This window comes from Tyto alba, unplaced genomic scaffold, assembly GCF_018691265.1.
Source record: "Tyto alba isolate M040663 unplaced genomic scaffold, T.alba_DEE_v4.0 Super-Scaffold_2, whole genome shotgun sequence".
Taxonomy (NCBI): Eukaryota; Metazoa; Chordata; class Aves; order Strigiformes; family Tytonidae; genus Tyto; species Tyto alba.
Window position 1 is genome coordinate 39,295,904 of NW_024881282.1, and position 27,692 is coordinate 39,323,595.

Genomic DNA, 27,692 nt, shown 5'->3' on the forward strand with positions numbered 1-27,692 from the left:
GGGCAGTGAGCAACTTCCACATTCAACATTCTTGTGGTGTTTATGAACAGCATAGCACGGGTTATCAGGCACTGGTGGGCTGTTGCCAGAAAGTAAGGATATGCAGGCATTTTGTATTTTTATGAGAATAAATCAATTCGTCAAAAAACAGTTTTCAAACTCTACATACCTTGAAACTGCAAATAAACTTCCCATCACAGTAAGTCCAGTATGTGCACAAACAAGATGGGAATTAAAAAAAGAAGCATCCATAAATTAAGTATTAAGAAGATGCAGGATCTCCAGCTCACCAGGAGATTAGGAGTCAAGATTATTCCCCCCACCTAAAACATCTGCTTGAACGTTATTTTTAGCTGTGAACATGATCTCTCTGTCATGACTGTAACAGTTTCCAAGTTGGAAGGGGGAAGTGTACATATGTTCTTTACTCCAAAAGCATGAGGTAATGTGAACATTTTTGTGAAAATGATCTGATGGTCTGTGTGAAGACACAGAGGCAGAAAAGAGATCACTGAAGAATGTTAGGTAATCTCTATATATTCTTTGGATCAGACTCTTGCCTGCTGATGTAGAAAAATTACAATATGGATTATTCCCTTTAATAAGTAGGTCGCCACAGCATTTCTTTCTCAAAAAGGTTAAAACAAGCTTTATTTCAACATAAAAATCATATTTGTGTACAAGGCAAAACATACCCCTATAGTGGCAGGAATACTGGGGCTCCACACAGCGTGTGTAGCCACTTGTGCTACAGTAATCCTGAGATATGGAAAAAAGCCCTCTAAATCTTTTTTCATTGGCCAAAATATCTCCTTTTAATCACTCGCAATAATCACCTCCATTTGGGAATTAAGAAAAACATCATACAGTTCTGAGTCAAGGAAACTATCTACAAGCCAAATACCCAAGATACTTGTCTAATTCCCTGCTGTCATCTGGGCATACTAGCAAGAGCACCAGGGGAACAAATCAAGAGACGCAAATATGTAAGGTTACTTCATTAACACTACAAAGCATGTAGAAGAACAGCAAGATGTTTTTCCTACCTTCAACTGCTATTGTCTTCACGAACTATGTGGTCCATGTGTCAAGCTTACACATCCTATGAACTTATAAAGAGTTCTCTACATTGTGTGTTAAATTACTAAAACAAAAATTAACTTAGTTTCCTTTCACCATGAAGTTATTTGTGCTATAGAAATATTTTTAAAAGCTTAAAAAAGCAGTAAAACTGCAGACATTTAAAGTCTTGTCCCTAATATTAAAGACTACTTGAACACCCTCATTTTGCAACAAGATTGTATTTGTCATTAACTGACATGAAAAAAAGGAACAGTCTCTTTTCCAAAAAAAGTTAAAGATAGGGAAAAGGTATATATTGAGTGGTTTAGTTTTACAACATATAAAAATAAGTAACACTATATATTATGGCTTTCTCATTTAGTAGAGGAGTGCCATCATGGATTCAAACACTAAATGTTGTAACTAATTAACTCACCACCTTCTCAGACTTCCCTTGTTTGAGTTCTGACTGTGTGAAAAGAAATCACCAGGTGTTAGTGGGAAAATTAAGAAGCCTCCAGAACAATTTAAATAGCAAGAAGAACTTGTAGAAGTCTTTCAGATAAATTTTTAAATTAATTTAAAATTTTAATTTTAAAATTTAAAATTTAAGTTAATTTAGTTTTGTCTCCTGGCACAAATAAAGGCCAAGCTTAACCTCCCATGAACTTCAGCAGAGTCAGGACTTCATACTGAGCTTCATTTCAGAAATGTTTATACACAAGTATGATACCATTAGATTACTGAAGATTTCTCTTTAATGTTTGTTATGTTAATCGTGCAACTAAGATACTAGTTATAGATTTGGTATGCAGCTATCTCAAAAAGGCTACAACAGTGCTAAGCCAAGAAGATTCAAAACTACAACACAACTGCTCGATATTAAATCTTCTCCACTACAAATAAAAAAGAAGTGGGGGTGGTACAAAAGATGCTCGACTCAAAAACTGAAAGACTGCATTTATACAATGTTGTATTATTAATGGCAGAGTATACTTCCATTTTGAAGTCTAAAGTTGCAAAGTTCAAACTGGACAAGCTATGATAATATTCAAATACATGTAAACAAAAAGAATTCTAGTTTCATAGCTAAAGCTGTAACAAAAATCTCATTGTGCAGCTGAAGTAGCATTTGCAACAACAAAGCCCATAGCAGACCAGCACAAATTTCAGACTTACGAGTATAAGAAAGATCATGGCACTGAATCTGGGAATATTTTCAAGCTCTAGTTTTACTCGGGACAGAAGAGTTGCCAGCTGAATAGTTAAATGAATATTGTACTTTCCAGCTCCTTATAAACAGGTCTCCACATCATGTAGAAGATGAGCTTTCTCTCCCCTTTTCCTCCAAGAAAGGTACATGAAAGGCAAGCTACAGTGATTGTTTCTGACAGCAATAAAATAAAGAAGATAGAAAAGTAGGTATATCAAAAAATTATTACAGAAAAAGGCATCCATCCTGATTTGATTTTGTTTATAAAAAGGCACTTCATATATTGCTAAAACTCTGATAATGTACTTATCCTTTTAGTTTTTCTGTTAGAAGGATGATTTCGAGGCTGTTAGCATGAGTATGCAAACAATCTCTATACAGTGTTACAAATTTTATAATTACATATAATATCTTACATCATTTATTTAGAAGAAAATATTTATGTTCAAAATAATAGCATGTCTTCATACAATACTTCAGTGATGATGGATGATCTGTCATAAGCAACACACCACCTGTAGTGAGTTCATGCTAATAAAGTTAGCAGTGTAAATCTTTCAGAAGTGAGTCCTCAGTCTTTTGTTTTCCTCTCGTAGTCTCTCAATTTCAGCTACTAAGCTTTCATTTACAGAGTATCTTTCAAGTAAAGCATGCATTTCATTCTAGAGAAAAGAAGAGAGTCCCAATCAGTAGATACAAAGTTAATGATTCCCATTTTATCTTATCCCTTTTCATATCCCTTTTGAAAATTAAATAACCTAGATAATACAGTTTTTAAAAACTTTTGATAAGAAAAGATTTTTTTTTTATGCTGACATACTGTATTTTGATCATTAATACATTAGTGAATATTTTATCAAAGGATATTTTGCACTTATTCAGGATGAGAATCTACTAATGCAGGTTCCATTAAAATGTTCAGTAGCAAGACAAGGTCTTTTTAATGCAGATCAAAAGAACAAAGATTCATAAAAAGGTGTAGTTGAACATGGTTCAGTATGCATGCAGTACCTATAAGTAAAACTTTCTATTTGAATTCCATCTATCTCCTCCTTACCCCAGCTCTTGGTCCTTTCCAAAGGACAGTTAAATTTGTTTCCCTTTTGTCTTTTTGTAAGTCCTGAAATATGGACTTCATGCTACCTACTCAATGCACAGTTTAACAGATTCCAATTCATAGTTTCCCCCTCCTTCACATCTAATCCTCCCTTTCTTGCTCTTAATAAGCAAAATTGATTTTCAGCTTTGAGAGAAGTTGTCATGCCTTGGTATTACTAAAAATGAAATCTGAATATATTTCCTACCATGCTCTCTGTACATACCAACTGCATATGGAACTGCTTGATCATCTCCACTTGCAAATTCACAATATCTCGATGGCATGCTTCTCTGGGGGAAGAATTGCAAAAGGACAATGCTTAGTTTTATTTAGGAAGCAGTAATTCTCTCCAGTCCTCAGTACCCAAAACTCTAGACTTCCTCACCCTCATGACACCGTGAAACACGAGCGTAAAAAGCCTTAAGCCATTAAATGTACTCCTCTACCAGTTATTTTCTGGAATGCTTTTGTTATGACATTGGCTTTCATATCATAAGTACCATTTTTTCAGTGTACAAAAAGATTTAGGATCTTTTTTGTTTAGAAATATAAATATATACATGGCAGTATCAAGATTGTATTTTCAATTGCAAGCTGTAAACTTCTCTCATTTTTACCAATCAAAGCTGACTTTCAATCCCTCGATCACATGTACCAAAGAGAAAGATATTTATCTGTAACTGGAGTTACAGCTTTTCAGTACACAAAGCTTTCAGCACTCTTTTGTAAAAAGGCCCAAAACCTCAACTGTGATAAATGATACATTATCCTCAAGCCCACAGAATGCTCCCGGTTAACCTATATGAGAAGTAGCATCAGTGTTGTCCACAACTTGACAAATTCACATCAATTCACGGACAACTATTCCACACTACAAGACCCAAGCCTGGAAATACCCTCTGAACATGACACTAATATAAGTGTTCCAGACATTGAAGAAGAATAAGGACAACAGCTCACAAGAAAGCAGGCAAGCACATATGCTCCTGCAGATCCTGCACAGCACGTCACAGTGCAATCGTCTGCAACTGAATACTGTGCTACGGGTACCAAGGGCCCGAGAAAGTAAGGCATTTCTTAAGTAGACGCACACAGATCTTATTTCATTCTCCTTGCCTAAAAAATGTAGCAAACCCAAAGGGAATATATTCTTCACTTTCTATTTCCACAGGTTCTTGTGCTTCAGAACTTCTTTTCTTTGAGTGTATTTTCTTTGAGTGTATTGAGCATAGATGCCAGCTGGCAGTTTAGAAACCCAAAGATGTAGGTTATCTCCCAAGGACAGGAAGTTCAAGAAACAAGCAGCTTTTTGGAACCAAATGAGTTATATATTCCTCCCGGTCCTTTTCTAAGCTCCTTGTTTTTTTCCCCGTGACTTGAAGAGGAATGGATTTCAGACAAAAGTGATAAAAATCCTTTCCTCAGATTCCAGAGGGTGAAAGGTATTTACATCAATGAGAAGGTTGTAATGGCTCCCTTCCCTCTCATTGACTTCAGTTCAATCTTTTACATTCAGTTTGAATGTATCCACAACTTACAACTGGGAAAAGAGCCAGCAGAGCCTTTCAGCCACTCCAGGAAGTGTAGGTCAGAAGAGAAACACAATCTCTGAGCCTCCAAATCTCAGATATTAGAAGTACAAGACTGACAAGCATACATTCCAACACTGGGATGCCTGAACACAGACTTCAAAGAAAAAACATCTGAAATCTGCAGAATGCATTTTAAGTCACATGAAAGTTATAGCTTTTACTCAGATGTGTGATCATCACCAAAAAAATCCCATGGGAGTTTTACTGTATTATATTCTTATTTAAAGACATTTAATAACATCCAATGTATTTTTCTGTTGGCAGATACAGAACAGCCATAGCACATGGAGCTGCTAAGCTAGTTTTGCATTGCTTTTTGTCATCAAGACAGCAATACCTCCCCTGCCCAGCAATCCTTTGTCACCATCTCAGCCAACCTATTTCATCTTAAACATGGGTTGGGAAGTGATCCCCTAGATACAACTCTCTCAACTGCTCCATCTCCTTGAAACTCCACTCTAAATCCAGGCTAATTTGACTTCCTTCCTTCATGACAAGTGGAACGTGTTTGTGGATACCCAACTAACAAAGTAATCTGACACCAACCGTCGTTTACAGCACAGACATTAATTGAATGTAAGCCTTCACTAGTAGAAATACACACAGTATTTTACCTTATGCACGCCGAGCTAACAACAATCAAAGCCAATACAAGTCAACTGCCTAGATCAAACACTTCGCTATGTCAACTTTGAGAGAAATTTCTCCTGCTGGGACAGAGAATGAGCTAGGAGGGAAAAAAATCAGCACAAGGCTTCATGAAAGTAGTAAGGAACTCATTATGCAGATAAATTTACCATCCAAGAAGTATTGAAACACTTGCTCTGAAAACACATTAGCAAAGCAATGCATTAACAGCCCTCAGAGACATCAGACTAATTAGTCATCAGAGCTATTAAAATAAAGTTTCATACCTAGATTTCCAAGATTAGGGCTATTAATGGTGTCATTTTCTAATGCAAGTAGAAATTTGTTAAAGCAGATGCTAAAACACGTAATTGAAAACAAAAATGTTCTGCATGAATACCAGTACCTAAAATCATCCATTGTTTCTTGTATCATATTCTGAATGTAGTTTATTTGGATTGACGTCAGAGGTGCATTTGGTCTGCTATTCCCAATGGTTTCTACTATTTTTTCTGACAATGAACTGGCAACTCCAGCAGTGACAGGTGATGTTATCTTTGGACCTTTATCATGAAAAATAAAATTAAAAACAGAAAAATTTTGTTTACAAAAATCGGTGTCATGGAATACAAGAGTTTTTTATCTGTCTTGAGGCTTGTCAGCATTTTCTCTCAAATATTAGCTAGTAAAAAAAAAAAAGTAAAAATTACATTTACAATGAGTCTTTTCAGAGGCAATTACAGATGTTCTAGGAGGGCTAACTGGATTTACAGAAGAATCAAGATTGGATGTTTTGTTTTAATGCTAAGGCCATTTTATCAGGTTTCACATTAGTTCACAATCAACCACGCCTAAAACTGCACCAAAATGATCAACTTACTTGTTGAGGTAGTAACATTTACTGGTAGATCACATGCAGGATGGGCCTGAATATTCTTCACTAGTCTCTCATTTGTATCAGGAGCCTTTAAAGCAATGGATGATGATTGAGGACTTAAAGTTACAGATTCTGCACTTGAAGAGCTCGATTTTGAAAGCTGACAATAAAAATAAGAATAATAGTATTTTTTTTAAAAAAATAAGGTGAACTCTACTTATTACAATTATCTAATTGCACTTGAAGACTAAGTTTTCAGGAATGCACTTTCAAACATTTTTGGTTTTATGAATCTACTCACAAATATGTGCTTTTCATTTACTATAAAGACATCTTAAAAACTGATTGGTAAAATATTAAGAATTGTCTCAAGTGCACATACACAGAAAGGACTGCAAAAAGCAGAGGTCTCCATTTTCACATCAAATATTCTGTAGTAAAGTTAAACACATCATTCATAGCAAACTGACAACTTCTCAAAAGCAATACAAAAGGAACTTTGGTCTCAACAGAATCATATCAAAGGTATCTCAAGAAGGAAGAAGAGGGAGATGGAGAATAGGGAAAGAAGAGAGTGGAACTGACCTAATAAATGACACACAATCACACTGGTGCAACTAACTAATGATTTTTCATTAATTTACTAGAAAAATAAAAATATTCCTCAGCCTAGCCTAGTTTTGTTTTGTGCGAACTTCTGTAACCTGAGCTTATTTAAGAGAAACATATCTTGCATTGCTGAAGGCCAATGCATTTAAACTGAAGAACGTTTTATAGATTTGTATCAATAGTGTGAAAAGAGTTGCAAAATAAGATTAGTTGGAATGCTATTAAGGATTTTTCCTTCAAGTAGTAGTATTCTGTCAAGATTCTAAAAAGATCATTCATAACAAGAATTAGTATAGAGTACCTGCTTTAAGACTTCTTTAGATTCTTGCTTTCCAAGATTTATTTTCTTAGTCTCAGTCTCTGGATGTTCTTCCTCTTCCTTAATTGGAGATCCCAGAAGTGCATGTAATGGGCTAGACTGTATTGCCTGTGCACTACTGCCCACTGGGTTTCTTTTTACTTGAAGGGCAGTGTTGAGCTGTGGGAGAAAATCCAAACCCAGAAGGTAGGACTGAAAATCCAGACCTAAAATGAAAAGGGAATGGTGAAACACACAGGTGAAAACATACACATCAAATCAAACCCAAAATTAAAGCATCTGCACACACACACCAAACAAATAAACAAAACAAACAAAAAAAAATCACCCAAAAATGCACTCCATAAAAACTAAATCCTTAAATCCAACTTATGCTGTCACTGTCCTTATGACAGTAATAAAACATGAAAAGCTTGCATATATCACTATAAATTACATAAAGGAAAAACAAAATCACTTTAGGACCATACTCTTGATTTCCTGTTATCATGTTGTATCTTAGCACCTCATTGTATTAGACAATTTCCAGAAAAGTTTGTTTCAGTGTCTGATTTCATAATTTACTTTCAATGGTATGACAAAAAGAGCATGTAAAAACTAATGTAAGCCTCCAAAAGCCTACCACTGACAAAGAAAAATATACTAAAAGTATGTTTACCATCTCCTTTTCCTTGAGGATCTTCATTCACTTTACTTGTAGTTATATCTACAAAATACCAGAACAGACAAATTGTTTATTAAATGAAACCTACATCAATATTCATATCATTGCACTGAGTTCATAATCAAAGAAAAAATACGAAGTAGGTACAGCAGCTGGTAACACATGAATGTCAAAATGTCATGCTATATGCAGATGAATGATGCTTTACAAATTTAAGTATTAGCAACTTACCATCTCTGACTGGAGAAAACACATCTCCTAAACTACTTCGACCCAAACGAAAATTATTTACATCAGCACCTTTCCCATGGTCTGTTTCTTTAGATGGAATCACATCCAAGCTGCAACTATGAGGAAGGCCTTAAAAGGACAATAATGTTCAGTTAGTAATTGACATTTTCAAAAAATAACATACATTATCCCTAATCAATCTCACAGCAAGCATGATGCCTGGTAAGTCCAGCAAGCACTTTAGAACCTCTACAGATTCCAGTTAGAGGGTCAACTTCAACTTCCTTATTTGGGCTGTCTACACATGTGAATATAATTAAAAGCTAAAATACTTATTAACAAAAATAAGACACAATTGGATTCTTTTCCTTTTTTGAAAAGGAAAGTTGTCAAACTGGAGAATGCAGTAATTTTCAGAAAAATCTACATGATGGATGCAACAAATGTATGGTGGTACCAGTTGAAATGAAATGTACCTTCTGCTAAGAAGGTAACCACATTTAGATGATCAAAATTTAATTTTTTTTCTGCAAGAAGAGAAATCTGCTTCACTGGGGCCACTAAGCATTCTAAGGCAAATTCTATGAAACATCTGCTTTAAAGCTTACCTGATGTTAGGATATTCTCTGCTTATTTCTAATATTAGGAAATCAGAGTGGGGTTACAGTTGCAGACAAAAGAAACTTGTTCCTAGACCTTTCCCCACTCCACCTTCAAGCCCTATCCCTGACCCAATCCAGGGGAAAAAAAGCTCACTTTTGGATACATGGATACATGGTAGCAGGGACAGCTGTCTGCAGAATGGAAGCCTATCTTAAGTCCAAAAAGAAACCCAGTAATTATTCAAACTACAGTTTTCAGATGAGGAGTGCATGGAGAAATTAACTGAACTGCTAAGATAACCACCTAAATAACTTTCACAATTTAGCATGTTTGAAAACCAGATCAGGACTGTAGTCAAGCTACTATTCTGCCCTCACTGAACTCCTAACTCAAAAAGTGCATAGATTTTGCTTGCATAAGTTAAGATCTAAGCAAAGAGCATTAGTGCTGTGCAATACATAAATAAATATAAATCAACCACCTGTACATACAAAAGCTTTACTTTGTACCTACTTTAATTAAAAAAAAATAAATGAACCACTGTTCATAAAACCTGTAACTATTTCTCTATGTAGGATTACTTGTTCAAGTAATACAAATGGGACTGTGTGGATGACTACAATTAACCATGTCCAAGTATTTACATAAACTGGAACTTGAGTCAGGTATATGATTTCACTTTTAAATGTATTAATATATCACATTTTCCACTCCAGATGTGTCAGCTCTGACATATACATAGGATTGCACTTGCTAGTTAAGTAAATACTTGGTGTACTGAGTCAAACCAGAAGTGAAATATCAACCTGTGCCAGAATCTACAGAGGATCTACATGGAAAAAGCATAATATAAAATAGGGCAAAATGTCTTTTGTGTATTTTTACTCATTCCTAGTAATCTACATGCCGTAAGTATCTAAACCAGAGGACAGCTGTTAAATAGAAGTTGATGGGAAGCCAGCTCAAAGCACATCCAAACTTCTCATCACACTCTGACTTCCTTTATACCTTAAAATACATGTGACATAAAGCCCCAGACTATTTAGAAGCTGTATGAGCACATTATTTTTGTTTTAAATATGTTATCAGATCACTTCAGATAAACATAGGGCATTCAGTAAAGTTAAACCCCACAATCAGGGTCTAGAAGAGTCACCACAGAACAAATGCAGTTTGTGGTCTCTCAACCATTCCCATTTCAAGTTTAAAGACCATATCTTCTGAAGTATACAGAGGTCTTTACTTCTAAATTGAACACTCAGTTTAATGAAAAGTATTTGTTTTATTTGGTAAGCCTTTATTTTCTTAAAACATTTATTTACTTTTGCATGGTCCTGTTTAATGGCCACTACCCCTTACATCTTCAAGACAGTTAGATATATATTTAACTGAAGTACAATTTTCCACACCATTCAATAATGTTGATTAGCAACACTTCTTGCATGCATAGGAAGTATTCCACTTCACCTCATACTTCACTACATACTCAAGGGAGGTCATTAATACACGTCTCTATGAACTGCAATGGCTTATTGCCTCATTACTGTTGCTAAATGTATTTCTCCTTATTTATAAAGGGAGGGGAAAAGCGATGTTGCATTAAAATGGCTTGAGGATCTTTTTTCAAGTATGAAACTAACAGTGTTACTGATTTGACCATATTTTCAGAACTCCTGAATTAAATAAAATTTTAAAAGCACATTTCACACAGTGGCAGAATTTTAGAATAATGCTCAGAATTCTTATAAAAACTTGTTAATTTCAGAAGCATAAATAGCAAGTACAGTTATACAACTAATCATACTTGCAACTATATTTAACATCTTTCCCACCGTGTGATATTGGAATCATGCCTCACACAAAAATACAGTTCAGTTCTCACTTGGGTTTCTGGACTAGGTTTTTTTTCCTGTGTGTTGTTTCACTGTTGGTTTTTTTTTTTTTAAAAATTATGTCCGTTACTCCTGGTTATTAATAGAATTACAAACCATTAGCTCTGCATTCCACAAAGACACTGTGTCAGGAAATATATTATGTACACGAGGATAATCCACAGAAGTCAGAACGCAAGAGATAACCCCACAATATCACCGTACTGTTTTCTCCTTTGAAGTTTAAATACATACTTTTATCTCAAGTCCAGAATTTTAGACTTCACTTGTTTAAAGCTTGTAGTAGGACCCAATTCACTTCCCACAGTCTCATAGTATGTCTAAGTCAGCAGGGGAGGGAAAAGAAGGTACAGATGTACATGCACATACACACAGTTCTTCCAAAACCAAATGCCCTTCCATCAGTGAAATTTTTATATTGTAATGGTCAAAGCATGACATGTTTCTTCCATTTTCTACATTATGCCAAATATTGTAAGAGTGGGAAGAAGTCGCTACCTGTTTTCTCCTGAAGAACCTCTCCGCCCTTATTCTCATTTGGCAATGTCAGAGGAGATGAAACTGTTGCTGATGCTTGAGAGGCAATGTTTTTGATGCCAGTATTTTGATTTCCTCCAAGATTACTACCAGCTTTGACTTCTCCTCTTTTGGATACAGGTTTATTTGAAGAACCCGTAAGGTTAGACTGAAGAAAAAAAATAGAACAGGTTAAGAGAAGTTATTATTCCTTCAGCTAAAAGTAAAAATAAGCCAATATTATTTCTGTTTCAAAATATTAAAAAGAAATCAGTTCAAGTTGCAAAGGTTGTCTAGGAGATATTCCTTTACAACTGTACAAAAAAAAAAAAAAGTGGATCTTGACATAACTTCAAAGAACGTGGGAAACATCTGTATTATTATATGAATACTCTGTGGACCTGCAAAAGAATAGCAACAGAACTTAAGGTAACAGTGGAGTGACCTGGCATGAGCCAATTTGGATCCTACGTTTAGGCACAGGAAAAATAAGAGTTTACATTATTAGGGACTCCAAGTTGTAAGAGTCAACCACTAGCAGCAAGTGTGCTAGAAGAGGAAGAAAGTCTCAGAGTGGTGAAGAATTCACTTAAAAGGTTCTCTCCATCTCCACTGAATGGACGCGTGGGGTTTCTGGAGACAGTAGAGCCTAATTAAGTCTTGGAAGAACCTCTTAAGCCTTCTCTATCATTTAATCAACTTCTCCACCGTCTATATGGGCCTGCAAAATACCACATGTAAGACCATGGAAAATAGCTCAAGTTGGGCAGCTGTGTGTGTTCCCCTTAAGTGGAAGGTCCATTACAGACCTTTCTGCCACTGCCTGCAAGTGAACCCAAGGTGCCACAAACTGATCTGCAATGGCAGCATATTCACATCAGGAAATTTAGACCAAAGTTTCACTCATTTCTGCACTAAGGCTAGGAGCGGGGGGATTTCCACATTAAAACCCACTAAAATGGCACTTGAGAGTAAGCAGTTTATAATTTCTATGTTGGTATGGAACACCTTTTGTTGGCATTATAATGCCTAGAAATTGAATGCTAACATTTTCTTAGAACTTAAACTTATGCTTTGCTTTCATTAATCTGCATACTGAGCAACAAAAAGGGAAATTTTTTTACCTTGGAAAAAGTGCTACTGAACTGAAGACGTATGCATTTCACACAGCCTTTATGAGCAATAACTGTTTTCACTGGTGATGTCAGTTGTCTTAAGTCATACTGGCAGATTTTTCCCCTGGAACATCCTATAGCCAAAGTAGTACCATCAGGCATGAAGTCTACTGTTGTCAGAGGAAAATCAGCTACTATTGTTGTCAGTAACCTTCAACCAGGAGAAAGGACAGGATAAAGAAACTTTCAGAGTTCAGAAGTTAGACTTTTCAAAACAGAGTATCTAATAAAAAAAAAAAAAAAAGCTTTAATAATTCAACTACAGGTCAGTAGTTCCACTTCAGCTCCAAGTAAACTCCATGAATTACCTTATGGAACAGTGGATTAGGCTTACACTAAGTACTCATGTTTAACAAATTGGAGATTGCATCTGCCCTGAAAGATTTCACCAGGACAGGATCAAATTGCCTTCCTAACAGCAGGTCTGACACCAGCATTATTTACTGGTATCATCATTTCCAGAAGCAACCATGCTACATACATCCTCTAGCTTCCCAAGCCTATCAACTCTAACATTCCTACAACTCTAGGAATAACTTCAGGTCTTAGTTTGCATCCTTCTCCTACACCCCTCCAAACTAGAGCAAGACTTGCTTTTATTCAGCTAGAGAGAAAGCACAACCCACGCTGGAATCAGAGTCCCATGAAACCACTTGCCATCCCACCCTCTTACTACACAGCCCCATCCTTCCTGATATTTAAGGCTCACTATCTCAGCAACTCTGTGCACCACAGTTATGTCTTATACCTTGAACTAGAAAGCATGCAAGCTAAGCTCAGGTGGCTGCAGTTCCTCACAGCTGTACTGCCCCTCACAGAAGCTAACTGCTCCATATCAACAGGCAAAGCCCATACACAGGCACTTGGAAGAAGTCTCTCATACGGAGCATCTCAATTAGTTCCCACATGCCTTCGGTTTTTCTCATTGATTGTTTGGGAGTTCTTATTTGTTTTTCAAATAAAAAAAGTAAAATGGACTATGGGACAGGTTCTCCAGTAGCGCTATGCCAACCACTTCAATCACTCTGAACGTGGTCTGAAGTAAATATTTCAAGTCACAGTCACGTGAGCTTTTCCAGTTTACAAAAAACAAGTAATGATCCTATAAAATCAAGAGTCTTTAACATACTCACTTTTTACTTGAAGTATCATAGAGAATAATTCTTTTATCCAAACCTACAGTTACAAGCAGCAGCTTATTGACTGGAGAAAAACAAATTTCTGAAGCTGGTGCTTTATGAGTATTTTCAAAATTATGATATGGGTTCTGGCTATTTACATCCCAGAGAGTTACGTTTCCACTGTCAGAAACACTGCCCAGCAAGGATTTCTTAAAGGATGAGTACTTCAAGTGTCGAACAGGCTGTAAAACGGACAAAAAAATGAGTTGTAATACCGCTATTAAGCATCATATTAAATTATTTTATAAATGCACACAACATTAGGAATACACATTACTTAATGTAGTTTACAAAGGCAGGGCACTCTGAAAAATAGAAAGGAAAGGAAAGAAAAAGAAGTTAATTCCACATTATAATGCCATTTTTGCTGTCAGGGGAGCAGACTGGCTTTTTTTGTGTACCACTGTGGGGTACCATATGATCTGATCTGCAAAATGAAGGACAAGGAAAAAAAAATAATAAAAATGAAAGCTTCTGTAAAACTTTCTTGATTTTTCAGCAAGTATCATGCCATTATATACACTACAAAAAAAAAAAAAAAAAAAACAAACAAACAAACAAAAGAAACTGCACCACATCTAAAATTAAAGGAGTGAAAAGCTACATTATTTCACCGATTTGTCCCCTACCAAGAATGTTAAACTTAATTCCCCTCCACTGATTTTAACTACTTGGATATAAGCCAATTTGATAAGACACACAGACTCCAGAGTTATGCAAGTATGTGGGTTCTGCAGAACAGACTTCACCCTCTGAGCTGGGACCACAGAAGAGGATAATATGCCTGGTTTATCACATGCAGCCTTTCTATCATGGAACCATGTAACACAAGAACTTAACTTGCCTTTCAAAATCAGATATTTTGTTTCCACTATATTGCTTCAGAGGATGTTTCAGAACCTCACTGCTAATACTAAATTACAGTACTCAATTTCCAGATTAATTTTATTCATGATCATTTGCATTAATTCACCCCTGTGACAATAATGCCCTTATACTTAAATTGTTTCCCAACTCACCAGTGCTGCTTTCCCCTGTTTTAACACAAAGCTACCGCACCTTGTTTCAGCGTATTTCGCCATAACAGTAAGTGAGACTCAAGTCTCCTAAGACTGGTTTTTCAATACCATCACAGTCTCTTTGTAAGTCTTCCGGTTCAAATCCTTCCTGAACATGGACAACCAAAATCTTATATGATCATCAAAAAAATTTTGCTACTGCCCTACAAAGGCAGTAACACTTTGTTTTATACTCATCCCGACGTATCTTAGACTGCAGATTCTTTTTTGTGGTCCAACCTGTTTTGGTTGCTCATTGTCATTTTATGAAGAAGCCCGATTCCTTCTTTCACTTGGGAATTTTCAAATCCTAATCTAATACAAAGAGTCTCAGCTGTAACTCAGTCTGGTACCTCAGATGCTGTACTGTCATAGTTGTTCTCATGTCTACTATTTCAATCGTTTTTAGATACCACCACAATCCTCTCTTACAGGCAATACCTTCCAACTGTCTCTCATAGCTCTATTTTGCACATCATAACCATTACTGAAAATATTAAGCAAGATTAACTACTAGTGACCAAACAAATACTGCTCTTTCAACATTACCTACTGTCTTCTTTCCTATAGCCAATTTCTTACCCATTCTCAATTCCTTTCTACGCCTCCATCCACTCTAATATTTTCTCACAAGGCACTGAATTCAAGTGCTTTACTCGAGTCCAGATAGATGACAGCCATTACATTTTATTTATCTGAAAGTGCTCTCAAAAGGCTGTTATATTATTGTAGTATAATCCACATTGCAATGTACTGTACCGGTTTTTATCCTATTTCTCTCTTTAACTTCATTTTAATGGATATATTTGTTGGTTCATATGCCTCTAACGTAATTTCTAGCACTTGTATTGCATGTCTTACTGGAAGTCTAATTGCTCCACAGAAAAGTGGCACTCTCAAGTGCATTTTCAAATAAGACAGAAGATGACTGCTTATAATTAATTATGTCCTCTACTGGACATTTTTATCAGCATTTTTCACTTTACATTAAAATAAAGAGCAGCTTCAATTATGTACATGATCTAGATGGGAATCATGCCTGTCCCTCACAGTTCTCACATTTCTTCACCTCCAAATACCTTCCTTGCTGCCTCATTCTATCTGCCCATATTCTGTTTTCTCCCTCCTCTGTTCTGCCCACCGAAGACTACGCTCTCCTAGCTCCCCAAACCTCCCTAGCTATCCTACCAAGTCTCCCATTTTCTTTTATTTTCCTTCTAATATCACAGGCCCAAGGAGTGTTCTCAGGTTGGGTTTTTTTCATATACCTACCTTCCCCCTATTACCCCTGCTCCCCACTTCTCATTGAAGTCATGGTGTTTTCAGGTTGCCAAAGAAGAAGGTGTGAGGAGGCTCCTATTCTCTCCTCACTTTCACTAAATTAGGTTAGCAGCAAACTTTACTTTGCAACGATGCAATCGCTAGATCAGACTCAAAGAACAGAGGCACTTAAATCTGTGCACACTTTTATGAGACAGTCAAATGCATCATATTGGCTTCCGTGACAGTATGCAACATGTCCAAGTTTCAAATTCTTGCCCAGACAGCTGGAGGCATGAAAGAACCTAATTTGCAAAAGGCTCCTTGACAAGACAAAACCAAAACACTTCTCCTCCCAGAAGTGAGTCACTTAATTTGAAGTTTTCTTAAAGAAAAAAAAAAACAAAAAAACAAAAAAAAAACACACAACCAACCCAAAAGTTTGTCTGAGAAACATCTGGGTAAAAAAAAAAAAAAAAAAAATAGCTTTAAGCTTAGCACAGTTAGAAACAGCAGAAAACCAAGACTCATATGGGAAAGCACAAAGTATTAATATGCAGGCGGTCAAACTACATCACAATAAATCTTAGCTATATTTTCCTCATTTCCCACTCCATCCATAATCAAAGAGCAAATCAGAAACTATTTTAGGATGAGAATAGGCTTCATGAAGTAGCATTTTGTCTTTATCTTTAAAATACTGACTCAACTCTACATTAATTTTATAGCAAAACAAACAAAAAACCAGCATGCTATCCAGTGTTGACTGGAGTGAAGTTAAAACATACATACAGCCACAATGAAAGCTGATAAGTATACACAGAAAAGTATCTCTGTGACCCAATGCTGCAAGTGAATGGGACTCCTTATACAGGAAGGGATGAACTATTACACTTGTGAGACATCAGAACTACTTAGTCCTACACATGTATGAAAGTGTTCGATACTGAAGTTCTGAAAAAGGTATAAGGGACCCCTCCCCTCCCACCACACGAGATGGATCCAGGATAATCTAATGCTAGGCGTAAGTTTCTTCTAATTAGTTAAAATCAAAACTTATCTCCTTTATAAGGTTCCTTTTGTTGTAATTCTCAAGTTACTTTTCCAACCTTCTCGATGCAATTACATTTATTGCCAAAGAGGAAGCTAAAAATTGAAAATCATCATGATCAACTATGGGCTCACAGAGGAAAATATTACCTTTTATGTTACTGAATTTAACATTATTGTTTAACTGTGTATCCTTTTATGTTAAGTGTCATTTAAGTGCAGTTCTGCTATTTTCTTCAGTTCCTTTGTTTTCTCTTTACCAGACTTTCTCCCTACTTCTAACCCCTCTGTTCCTCTGCCAATCCTAATTCTGTAAACTTGTTTAAAGCTGTCACGCATACTATTCTAGATCAGATTCTATCATCTATTTTTAATTTCAATACATGTTTCTTTATCTTATTTCTTACACTTTCTAATGTTTTTGTCTATCTTAGTGACAAGAAACTAACACATAGTCACAGTCTTCACCAAACAGTCTAAAAAAATGTTGATTTTGGCTTGGCATAGAGTCACACAGAACTTTAGTACACTCCTAGTAAAGTTTTTCCCAGAAGAAGGGGAACTTAATTTGTCTTCTTCTGTCCCTTTTCTTAAGTTATGGTTTAGAAATAATTCTGCTACTCAGATTTTGAGCACTAGGGCCTGCAACCCACCCTAGCTGAAAATAGCCTCAATATAGTTCCTTGACCTTTGTACTGCCAGCAACAGGAATCCCAAGCCTAAAAAGGACACACAACCCATATCGTTTAACTGCAAAGTTTACTATCTACAAGAAAAAAAAATAGCTAAGGATGTGGGATACAATTTAAACATTGGTACTTTTTTAAAAAGAAGCCTGAGAACATTTACAAATTATGACTTCATCCACAGAATCAAATGTCAACGGTGTGGGACATGTTTCATTGAGAAGTATCTGACTAGGCAGGCTTAAGTATCTTACCTGAATTGGATCTAGGGGATATTTAAGATACCGGCTTTATTTTAAGTCAGCATAGCTGTTCACTAGGTGAAACTCAAATATGCTTAGGTAAATGTCTCAATAGAAGTGGGAAGGGGTCATCTGTTTTCTAAAGATTTTAGTCACCAATACTAAAATAATTTCAAGATTGTTAGGAATGATGCAATTATTTGGACAGTCATGTTTTGGAACTAATCTGTCAAGACTAAAAGAAAAAGGCAAATATGAAACAAATTTCACATCTTAGTAGGTAAAATTCCTGATGATATCTGGAAATTCCGCATACGCAGAACTACCAGAAACACATTTAGCACAAGGTGCTGAACCGACAAAGAGAAAATTAAGTCCTCTTTGCAACACTTTACCAGTCAATGTAGCACAAAAACCCATGTGCATCTTTTTGCCTTAGCTGTGATTTGAGTAGTTTTTCTGTAGAAAATAAAAGTACATTTTATCTTTAAGCTCCACAGTCAAGGAACAGTGCACTTCAGAGAATGGTTGGTCCATTGCTAAGGACTAGTCATATTTAGGGTTTTTCACTGCTGGAAAACAAGTGAAAAGCCCAAAACTAAGGCAAAAGTCATCCAGCATCATTGATTACCTTACTTAAAGATAATAGAGTTTCTTAATCTCCTTTATACCTTAGTAAGCCTTATAAGTGAGAAGGCTGATGTAAACACAGTTGATAACTTTAAAAGCTGAGTACTATTTCACTATATAGAGTGACCAGAACTCAAATCAGCCAGCTGTTCAAACAACTAAACTAAATCCTGTTGCTAGGAGAATAGCACCAGGCAGTGAAGACTTGAACAAACATTATGTTTCAAAACAAACCTTAATTCATCCTTACAACAGCAAGCAGATAAGAATCTGGTAGTCTAAATGAATACCAACAGCAAAGACAAATTATGGGATCTGCAAACAACTCTGTACAAGAACTCAACTCTAATAAAGCCCAAAGGTGTTTCTAAATCAAAATCAACTAATAGAATATAGGCCAAAACTCTTAGGAAAAGAAAATTTGTTAAAGTCACAGAAATCACTGCAACCTTGGGCTATTCTACTACTTGTAGAGTCTATACAATATCATAAATTAACTGGCAAGGAAACTACATTCCATCATGCTGAATCACAGAGACAAGCTAAATTTTATAAGGTTAGTTTGACCTCACATTCCCCAATTGTAAAAAAAGTTACTAGGGAGTGGTGACCCTTACTAAGCCAGACAGATAGTGCCAGGATCAAGCAGGACAATACACTGTGTATCTAGACAAGCTCACTCTTAGAAAACTGGGGCCCTACACTATAAATCAAGTAAAGGCTTTTTAAATTTCACAGAACTACACAAGTCTTCAGATATTTGCCTCACCGCACAATTAATCCTGCAATTCTCTACAAGCACCAATTAAAACCCAAAACCAAAAATAAAGCTATTTTTGTACGTAAGAGCAAAGGCAATTTTTAGGATATAAGCTAATAAACTGTGACATCCAAGTAGCCATCCCATTACACACTTATAGCTTGATTCCATTTTAAATTAAGGCTGCAATCAAATAACTGCCCCTTTAGAAAATGTTCTAGACCCTTTACAAAATGAATCGTAGTTCTGTGCTAGCAATTACTTTGATTTAACACTTCAAACATCTTTATCCATCTTAAAGGTCACTCAGCTTTGCAGTAGGCCTCTTGATTTCATCTGCCAAAATAGCTATTCACTGTATCACTCTTTCCACCAAAAAGTGATTAGGAATGAGCTGAATATATGAAACAGTTTGATGCAAATCATCATCATAAGAATTTATTCATTTTCCAATTAAATAGCGGCATAGTCCTCACTCTGGATATTCACCTCAGCTGTGCAATCCAGCCATGGATTTCCCTGTAGCTCCTGCCTCACATCCACGTTTTTCATCAGATCATAACAATCAAATCGGAAAAATGAACTGACTATATAGATGGATTTTTAAGATCCAACCAAGTATGAAGTACAATTTTGCTTCAATATAAGTATAAGACTGGTGATGGATCAAAGACACTACAGCACCTAAGAGCAGAGACAGTTTGAACTTAACAGAGATTTTTCAACAGAAAGTATACCACAATTCCCATGATGCTATGAAGTTGTAAGATTCTTCATCAAGTTATATTGTTCATGCTAGACAGGAGAAAAATTAACTTCACACTCTATCTGCAATCTAGGATTGAAAAAGCTGCTGCAGTAACAGAAAATTATTAAGTCACAACTTCAGTATTCCCTGCAACATTAAATGTCAGGTTTAGGACCAAAGCAATGGCTCTGTATCCCCTAGGCAGCTCCTACCTCTGTAAAAATGACTCGGTGAAAAATAAAAGAATGCCTAGAACACAAACACTTGGCTGTGCCTATAGGCAGCATTCATACTAAAAACGCACTCTGGAACTTCTAATGGGACAACACGGCTCATTTACTACTGCAGATGCCCTTGTATCAAGGGAATTACCCTAATGATACCCACTAATTCTCCAATATCTTTTGAGTCTGCAAAAAGGAACTGCAGTGGAAATCCTACCAAGGCCCTTAAGTAGTACACATGATTTGTGTTTCTCTTTTGCATGGTCTTCCTTCAAACTAATTATGCAAAATCTTACCGAAACACCTAAGTAGGTAATATAAAATCTCATTGCTTTTCTCTTTGAGCAGCTGTGCATTTTTAATCTCCAGATTAAATACACTTATTATTTCCAAATGCAGGTTTATATTCACCCCTACTGTACATATGCTTCTGTTCAGTTGTAAATCTGATTACTTGGGTAAGTCAGAACCCAGGCTACGCGGTCTTTGTTCTTTACAACAATATACAGTGAATCGTGCATTGAAATGCTGCTTCGGTTTGTAAAGCTTTTTTTTTTTTAAAGGTTTTTGTTCAGTTCTAAGATGTCTACAAGTTTGTTCTTGGGAAACTAGTCCCAAAAATAAAATTTCCTATAACCAATATATAAGTAAAAGTACTTGAGGTATTCGTATTTCAATGTTACCTATTATTTAAGTCTAAAATACACACAGTGGTCTGTTTTTTTCCTTTCCGTAAGTGCACTCTTAAAAATTAAAAGGAAACAGATTAACAAAACTTAGAAATTCTTGATATGCACTTTAAATTTCTAAACACTGTGAATTCAAGCTTCATACCTGAAAGGAACTTAAAACAGATAGCATACCTGACAGCTGCCATAACCAAAGGGAGCACTTGATAAATTGGTGGTAACACTGTGTAGAATAATTTCACCACACAAAGATCCAGAAGCAATGTAGCAATCATTCCAGTTATATGTAACACACGTGACTTCATCTTTATGATCCTGTGGTGGAGGGAGATGAGAGGGAGAGGGTTAAAGACATACATGATAACTATATTCCTTCCAATCTGTGCTTCTGCAGAAAAACTTCAGCTTGATGTTTTTTTCTAACCATCTCTAACATTTAAAAAGATTATTTAAGCGTTTTTATGGAATATCCCAGAAAACAGCAGCAGAACATACGAGAGATCTGCCATTATATTTTAACTGCTGTCTGATTGTTTTCAGAAGATTGTTTTAATATATTAGTAAAGATGATGCTGTAATTATAAACAATGTTTTCATTATTTATTGTATAATTAGTGCAATAACATACAATATTAATAATGCAATAATGTATAATAATATACTTTATTATTAATGTAGAGATATCTACCACATGTGTTATTTACGTTATTTTAAAAGTAAAGTCTTCCAGAAACCAGTGATATTTGAATACATTTTCTGTTAATCTGACATACTACTGTCAACTTCCCCTTCTGTCACTTTCAGTACAAACACATATATTTACCAAACAGCTTTTCAGTATAGTCATTTGCAATGATGATATTGTCTTCACTGAATACATATAGGGGAAGACAATCAAATACATCTCGCCCAAGAAGAAGAAAAATATATTTAAAGTATTGTATTAGCTACTTAGTAGTTTTGTTTCAAACTGTAACTTTAAAAGTCCAAGAAAAAGGAATATATAAAAGTTAAAGTTTTATGGCCTCTCTAACAGTGGTCCTAAATGAGGGCAAATCATCTACTGAAGGCATCATGGAAATATACTAGACCATCCTATATTTTGTGCGTCATAACAAGTTTTTAGAGAATTCATACTGGATCAGTTAGAAGATAACCATGCCGAAGTTTTACATAACATGAATTCTACTACAGTATTCTACAAATACAGAATTGTTCTCTTGTTTGACGTATCAGAAACAGCAATTACGTAAAAACATCCCCATCAGAGAATATCAATACAAGTTTCCAACGTAAGAAGCCTTTTCTGAAAATTTAGACATGCACCATTATAGAATAGTAGTCTAAAGACATCAAGTTAAGTATGCTTGTTAAATTAAACTTGATATTTACAGCACATAAAGAACACAAACTTGAACAAGACACATATGTGTGCTAGCTCCTCTCTGTGAACTTGATCTTACAGATACATGACTTAGAGAAAGTGTATTTTCTACAGCTGGCAGCACAACCTGGAAGTCACGAAAGCTACAGTTCTTCCTCAGCCAAACTTACCTTAAGGCTACGGTAAACCTTTCTGGTTTTCAGATCCCAGATGTTAACTGTGTTATCAAGGCCTCCACTCACAACATATGAGGAACTAGAATTCAAGTCCACACATGTCTGTTTTGCCTGACAGAGAAGGGAAAAAAAAGTATGTTAAAGATAATGAAGGGATTTATTCAAATCTACTAAAAAGCATATTGATGTGTGTCTTCATCTTCATTAACACAAATAGTCCCACTGACTGACAGAACTATTGATATACTATAGCCATTTCCCATCAACAGGCATTTAAAATCCAGTCCAGTTTGGACTGTTGAATACACTTTAAGATCTAAATACAATAATTAACAGACACTCAAATGCTCACATCTTCCAATTTCAAATTTTTTTAGCACCTTTTCCTTCAATATACATTTTCCCTTTAAATTATAGCTCCTTAAAGTGCAATCATAGACCTCCATTCAGGTACTGAGTTTTAAAAAGAAAATGCTAAGTTTTTTTCTAAACTCCTTAAAAGAAAATCAATAAATTGTCTAAGTCATGTACTTCACATTCTCTAAACATTACAAAGAATATTATAGCAGCAAACCTCATAATTCAGTAAAGTGATTCTTTTTAAAATAATCACTGAAGTACCAGCTTTTGAAAAAAAATGTCAATCTTAATGATAGACCTACATTGAGGACAAATTATTATTCAGTTCTATCATGCTGAAAATTCACTTTTAAGTTCCTGAGATTTGAATTAAGAAAAAATAGGTCTAATTATTGATATGGTAAAATTGGAAGTTATGGCTTTACTTATAGATCAGATTTAGTGAAATCTCCAGGACAAACACTCCACCTTTGAAAGCGTTTGCTTCAGCAACCTAAAAGCCCAGTTTGAACACCTTTTCAGAAAATGTCCAGTCTGAATTAGCATTACAACAGCTATCCAAGGAGAATCATTAGAACGGTTTAGAAGACTAACAAGTCATTCTAGTAACCATGTCAAGAGACTCTTCTAAAACTAAGTCCAGCTTTCTGAAGAATGTATAGTGCCACACTTCCATTTAACAGAAAAACAAAACAAAACAACCTCGACCATAACAGAAGTTCCCCTACTTCACGTTTTACCAGAAGTTTGTGCACATACACATCAAGAACAACCTTTATATAGACATATTTTTTTCAATGTACAATTCACAGGCATGCATAACACTGGCAATTCAAATTGGAAAATGAAGTGCAGACTTGAGCTCTGTTCTATCACCTTCACATTGGATCAAGTTTGAACCACTGACTTCCACAGGCTATCACACTGAGGCTCAACAGGCAAATTCCCCTAACAGAAAGCCATCAGCATCAGATGCCAGTATAACCACATTGGTATTCTGTTAGTGGTAGAACTATTTGAAAAGCACTATTCCCCCACACTCGCTTTATATGTATTGAACTATACACAAGGAAATATTTTTAAATACGTGTCATAACTCTTAACAATTCTAAAATTAAGTTGATCCCAATATGTAGAACAGATGGGATACAAACAATACACAAGGTGGAGTAGGGGGGAAAAAAAAAACAAAACAAAAAAAAAAAAAAGAAAAAAAAAAAAAAAAAAAAAAAAAAAAAAACAAACAGATCACATCATTACTCATACTTACTCCTTCAGCTACTTCAAAGAGAGGAACAAGTTTGCTTTTACAGCTTGAAACAACTATTTTATCACCAGCAGCAGAAGCAGTGGCCAGGTATCTGTCTTAGTCACAAGTTATGGACCATAATTGTATTATACTGGTGATTAATAAAAGCAACAGTAAGTTTCCCTTACTGAAAAGAAGACAGATTGGCTATACAGTCTGAAGTACTGTACCTTGACGGGACCTAGAAATAGAAACATAAGGTTACTTTCCAAGCTTTCATTAAGAAGCTCTTGCATTAACCACAGCCCTTACTTCCCAATAGAAGACAGAGCAATTTCTTTCACAGAGAAAAGGAGAAATATCTGGCAGATATTATTTAAGAGCTCTTTACTGCTAAGGCAGCTAATCCAGTCTACAATTTTGTTTCCCACCACCCCCAAGTAAGAGCCCCATTTATCACCAGAGTTCAAAGGAATGTCTCTTGCTGCTAGCAGACTAAGAATTTAAAGAACAGTCCCGTTTGTGACAAATGTTGAACTACTTCACCATATAGATCCTAGAGTACAATTAACATTTGTTAATTTGTCTCCCTCTGCACTGAGGGAAGAAAAACAAAAACCTGAAAAGAACCTTTTACGACACTAAGTACCTCAAACTAGTAAGGAAAGCCTTCAGCATAGAACTACAAAGCAGGGGAACTGCCTGTGCACCCCAACCAAATGAATCAAGCAATCACATAGATCTGTGTCCTGCATGTCTTCAGGCCAATGCTCACTGTGATTTTCTATTTCCTTATTTAAGAACACAGGTTAATTGGCTGGATTTAACACCAAAGAACTGGTAGGCAGATTAGTGCTTGCTATTTCTTTCATTATTTTAAGGCACCATGTAACTTACAGAATTATGCAGAACCAAAACCAATGCTTTACCCTAACATATTAATAAACACTCAAAAGCATACAGAGTAAGATACTTCATTGTTTCAGTTTTGGGGGATGAAGAGGAGAGATTAGCTGGAAGAAAGCATGACAAGACAGACTGTCTATAGCTAAACAACACATACAAGTGTATATATACATAAAAATATTGTATCTGTGCTTCATTTTTTCTGGCAGCTCCACAGCAAAAACATTCATTTGTCCTCTGATTGTTGTAACCTTTTTCTAATATATCTCCTTATTTGCAGGCTTAAGAGGACAGACATTCAGAACAGGACTTAAGGACAGGATGCTGGCATGTAACAACTCTTTTACATCAAGCTCAGACATCGCCACCTTTTCCAGTGACAGTCACGCAAGCTGTTCACCTGGAAGTGCACTGTTTTGGTGAAATTTCTCATATATCCACCTAACACCTGGCACTTCATTTAATTATCCTACAATAGGCTTCCAAGACAGAGGTGAAAGGTCAAAATGGGCCTGATGCATTTTCATGCATAAATCACCACCACCTTATGGATGTTTTCCTACATATCCAACACAGTTGTCCTTCTTCTGTAAATGCTACAGACAGCACAAAGAAAACCAGTGCCTACAGAGTAAGATGTAAGTGTACACCATCAAAGACTATCAGAATCAATGAGAAGCTGTTCAAGGAAAAAACAAACAGGCAAACAAAATCTTTTATTACAATTTTCCTCTCTACATCATGTATACACTTTTACTACACTAGCAATTGCTTTGTTTAACCTTGTCAGTAAATTAAGCACTGTCTTTAAAGCGAAAATTGTAATCAACTACTGAAGAAGCAAATGAGTAAGCTTTATAGTTGGTAAGCAATTCAAGCATATCATAATCATTTAAAAAGTGTTAGCCTCCTAAAGAAAGAGAAGCTTCCTCAAAAGCATTTACCAGCATGAGTTTATTTTGTAAATCACCTCAACACAGAGAGCCATAAATTTTTCTTCACAATATATACAAATCTTTTTATGCAAGACTTCAAAAATGCAACCGGCCTGTGAGATACAGACACTTTAATTAAAAAAAAATAATAATATTATAAAAAATAATATAACTGAAATTTTGCAGAACACCCACAAAACTACAACTGAAAGTGTAAAGGATACTATTGCTGGCCCAACACAGTGAGCTGACTGGATGTGAGGGGGTATGTGGGTTGAACTGTTCCACCACAGCCAGAGATGAGGAATCCCATATTTTAACGTCGTCTCCTGCTGAAGCAAAACGTACGCTTTCTTGCATGGCTGCACCTGGTTTTGCAAAAATAAATAAAAAATTAAAGTACATAAATATACAAGTAAAAATATACAACAGGCAACTTCAAGTCAAAAATAATTTCATCTATACAATTTAATATCATTTTCTTGACAACAAGGACTTGGAGTTACACAATTAGCACCATTCAGATGAACATACTACTTGAAAGCAGCAGACACTCCACACTTTAGTTACTTGAATTCTTGCAGGAAACATACGCTTTCTTTTCCACAGAGGGAAAGCCATCCTCCCTATAGTACCAAGAGACTAAAATGATGCTTGTATCTCTACAGTTTACAGCTGCCTAACACGACGTCCTGAGTACTTCAAGGATTCATTTCCCACCAGCAGATGGAGATCTACAAGCTGGAATCAAACCGACTGTTCCAGGGGAAGGCTGGAAGTTTGGACCTAAAGGACTCACTTCAGCATTCATCTCACCACCCTAAAGGAGACATCTGAGAATACTTTAAACTAAACCTTTAGCAGTAGAATACGAGCGACAAGTCACTTTTCAGTGCAGCCTACACAACCTTAAAAATCAAAAAGACCACCACCAATACCGTATGTTTTAATTGACAACGTTTAAGAGCTAAAGCGAGGATAACTGACTCCGGGTTTGTAAGGTGTATTCTGTTTTTTACTCTGGGTACCTTTAAACTAGCAACAGACAAGGACTCAAAAGGTAAGCCTTTCTTTCACCTGAAAGCATAACCACCCTTTAGCCAGAAAGTTTCCGGGACGTTTCTACAGAGCTTTAGGCCACTAATTCTCATTGCTGAGAATGTCTAAGAGGTGCATAACTGACAAAATTACTCAAGAAAACTCCAGGTCCACAACCACCGCCGCTCGGCCGTTGCACAAGGCACCAGTCCCCGGAGCTGCTCCCCGCTCCCTCGCTGCTCCTCCCGCCTCCCACAGGGCTTCTCTCCCCGCTCCGCGCCTCCGGCCCCGGCCCCGCTCCCGCCAAGGCGGGGCCCCACTGCGGGTCACCCCCGCGCTCTGCCCGCGGGGCTCACGTCTCTCCCCCGCTGTCGTCGCCCACCTGGCAGGGCGAAGGGCGGATACCGAGCCCAACCTCGATCTCGACCCCCTTCCTTCCTTCCTTCCTTCCTTCCCGCCCGGCCCGGCCCGGCCCGGTCCGGTCCGGCGCGGCACCTCCCCAGGCCCCGGGCCCGGCGCCGCCGCGCGCCCCGATTGGCTCAGCCCCCCCCCCCCCAGCCCCCCGGCTCCCAGTCCTCTCCGCGGTCCGCACACCCTCCCGGCCAATGAGCGCCCGCCCGCCCGGGCCGACTTTCCG

The 27,692-nt window shown here is 36.6% G+C and overlaps 1 protein-coding gene across 2 annotated transcripts; it reads right to left on the reverse strand.

The window, feature by feature from the left end:
- Positions 1-621: 621 nt before the first annotated feature.
- Positions 622-27,692, reverse strand: NEDD1 (NEDD1 gamma-tubulin ring complex targeting factor). Of its 2 annotated transcripts, none has more exons than XM_042793121.1 (15): positions 27,650-27,692; positions 26,242-26,385; positions 24,198-24,292; positions 22,562-22,678; positions 21,182-21,322; positions 13,613-13,842; positions 12,429-12,630; positions 11,287-11,473; positions 8,294-8,422; positions 8,057-8,104; positions 7,381-7,604; positions 6,474-6,630; positions 6,000-6,156; positions 3,598-3,664; positions 622-2,937 (listed from the first exon to the last, which is right to left on the reverse strand). In XM_042793121.1, the coding sequence occupies exons 2-15, from the start codon at positions 26,375-26,377 to the stop codon at positions 2,833-2,835; spliced, it is 1,995 nt and encodes a 664-aa protein (XP_042649055.1). In that variant the 5' UTR covers positions 26,378-26,385; positions 27,650-27,692; the 3' UTR covers positions 622-2,832. The 2 variants fall into 2 exon arrangements, with proteins under 2 accessions (XP_042649055.1, XP_042649056.1); XM_042793122.1 differs by lacking the exon at positions 27,650-27,692 and adding an exon at positions 27,438-27,550.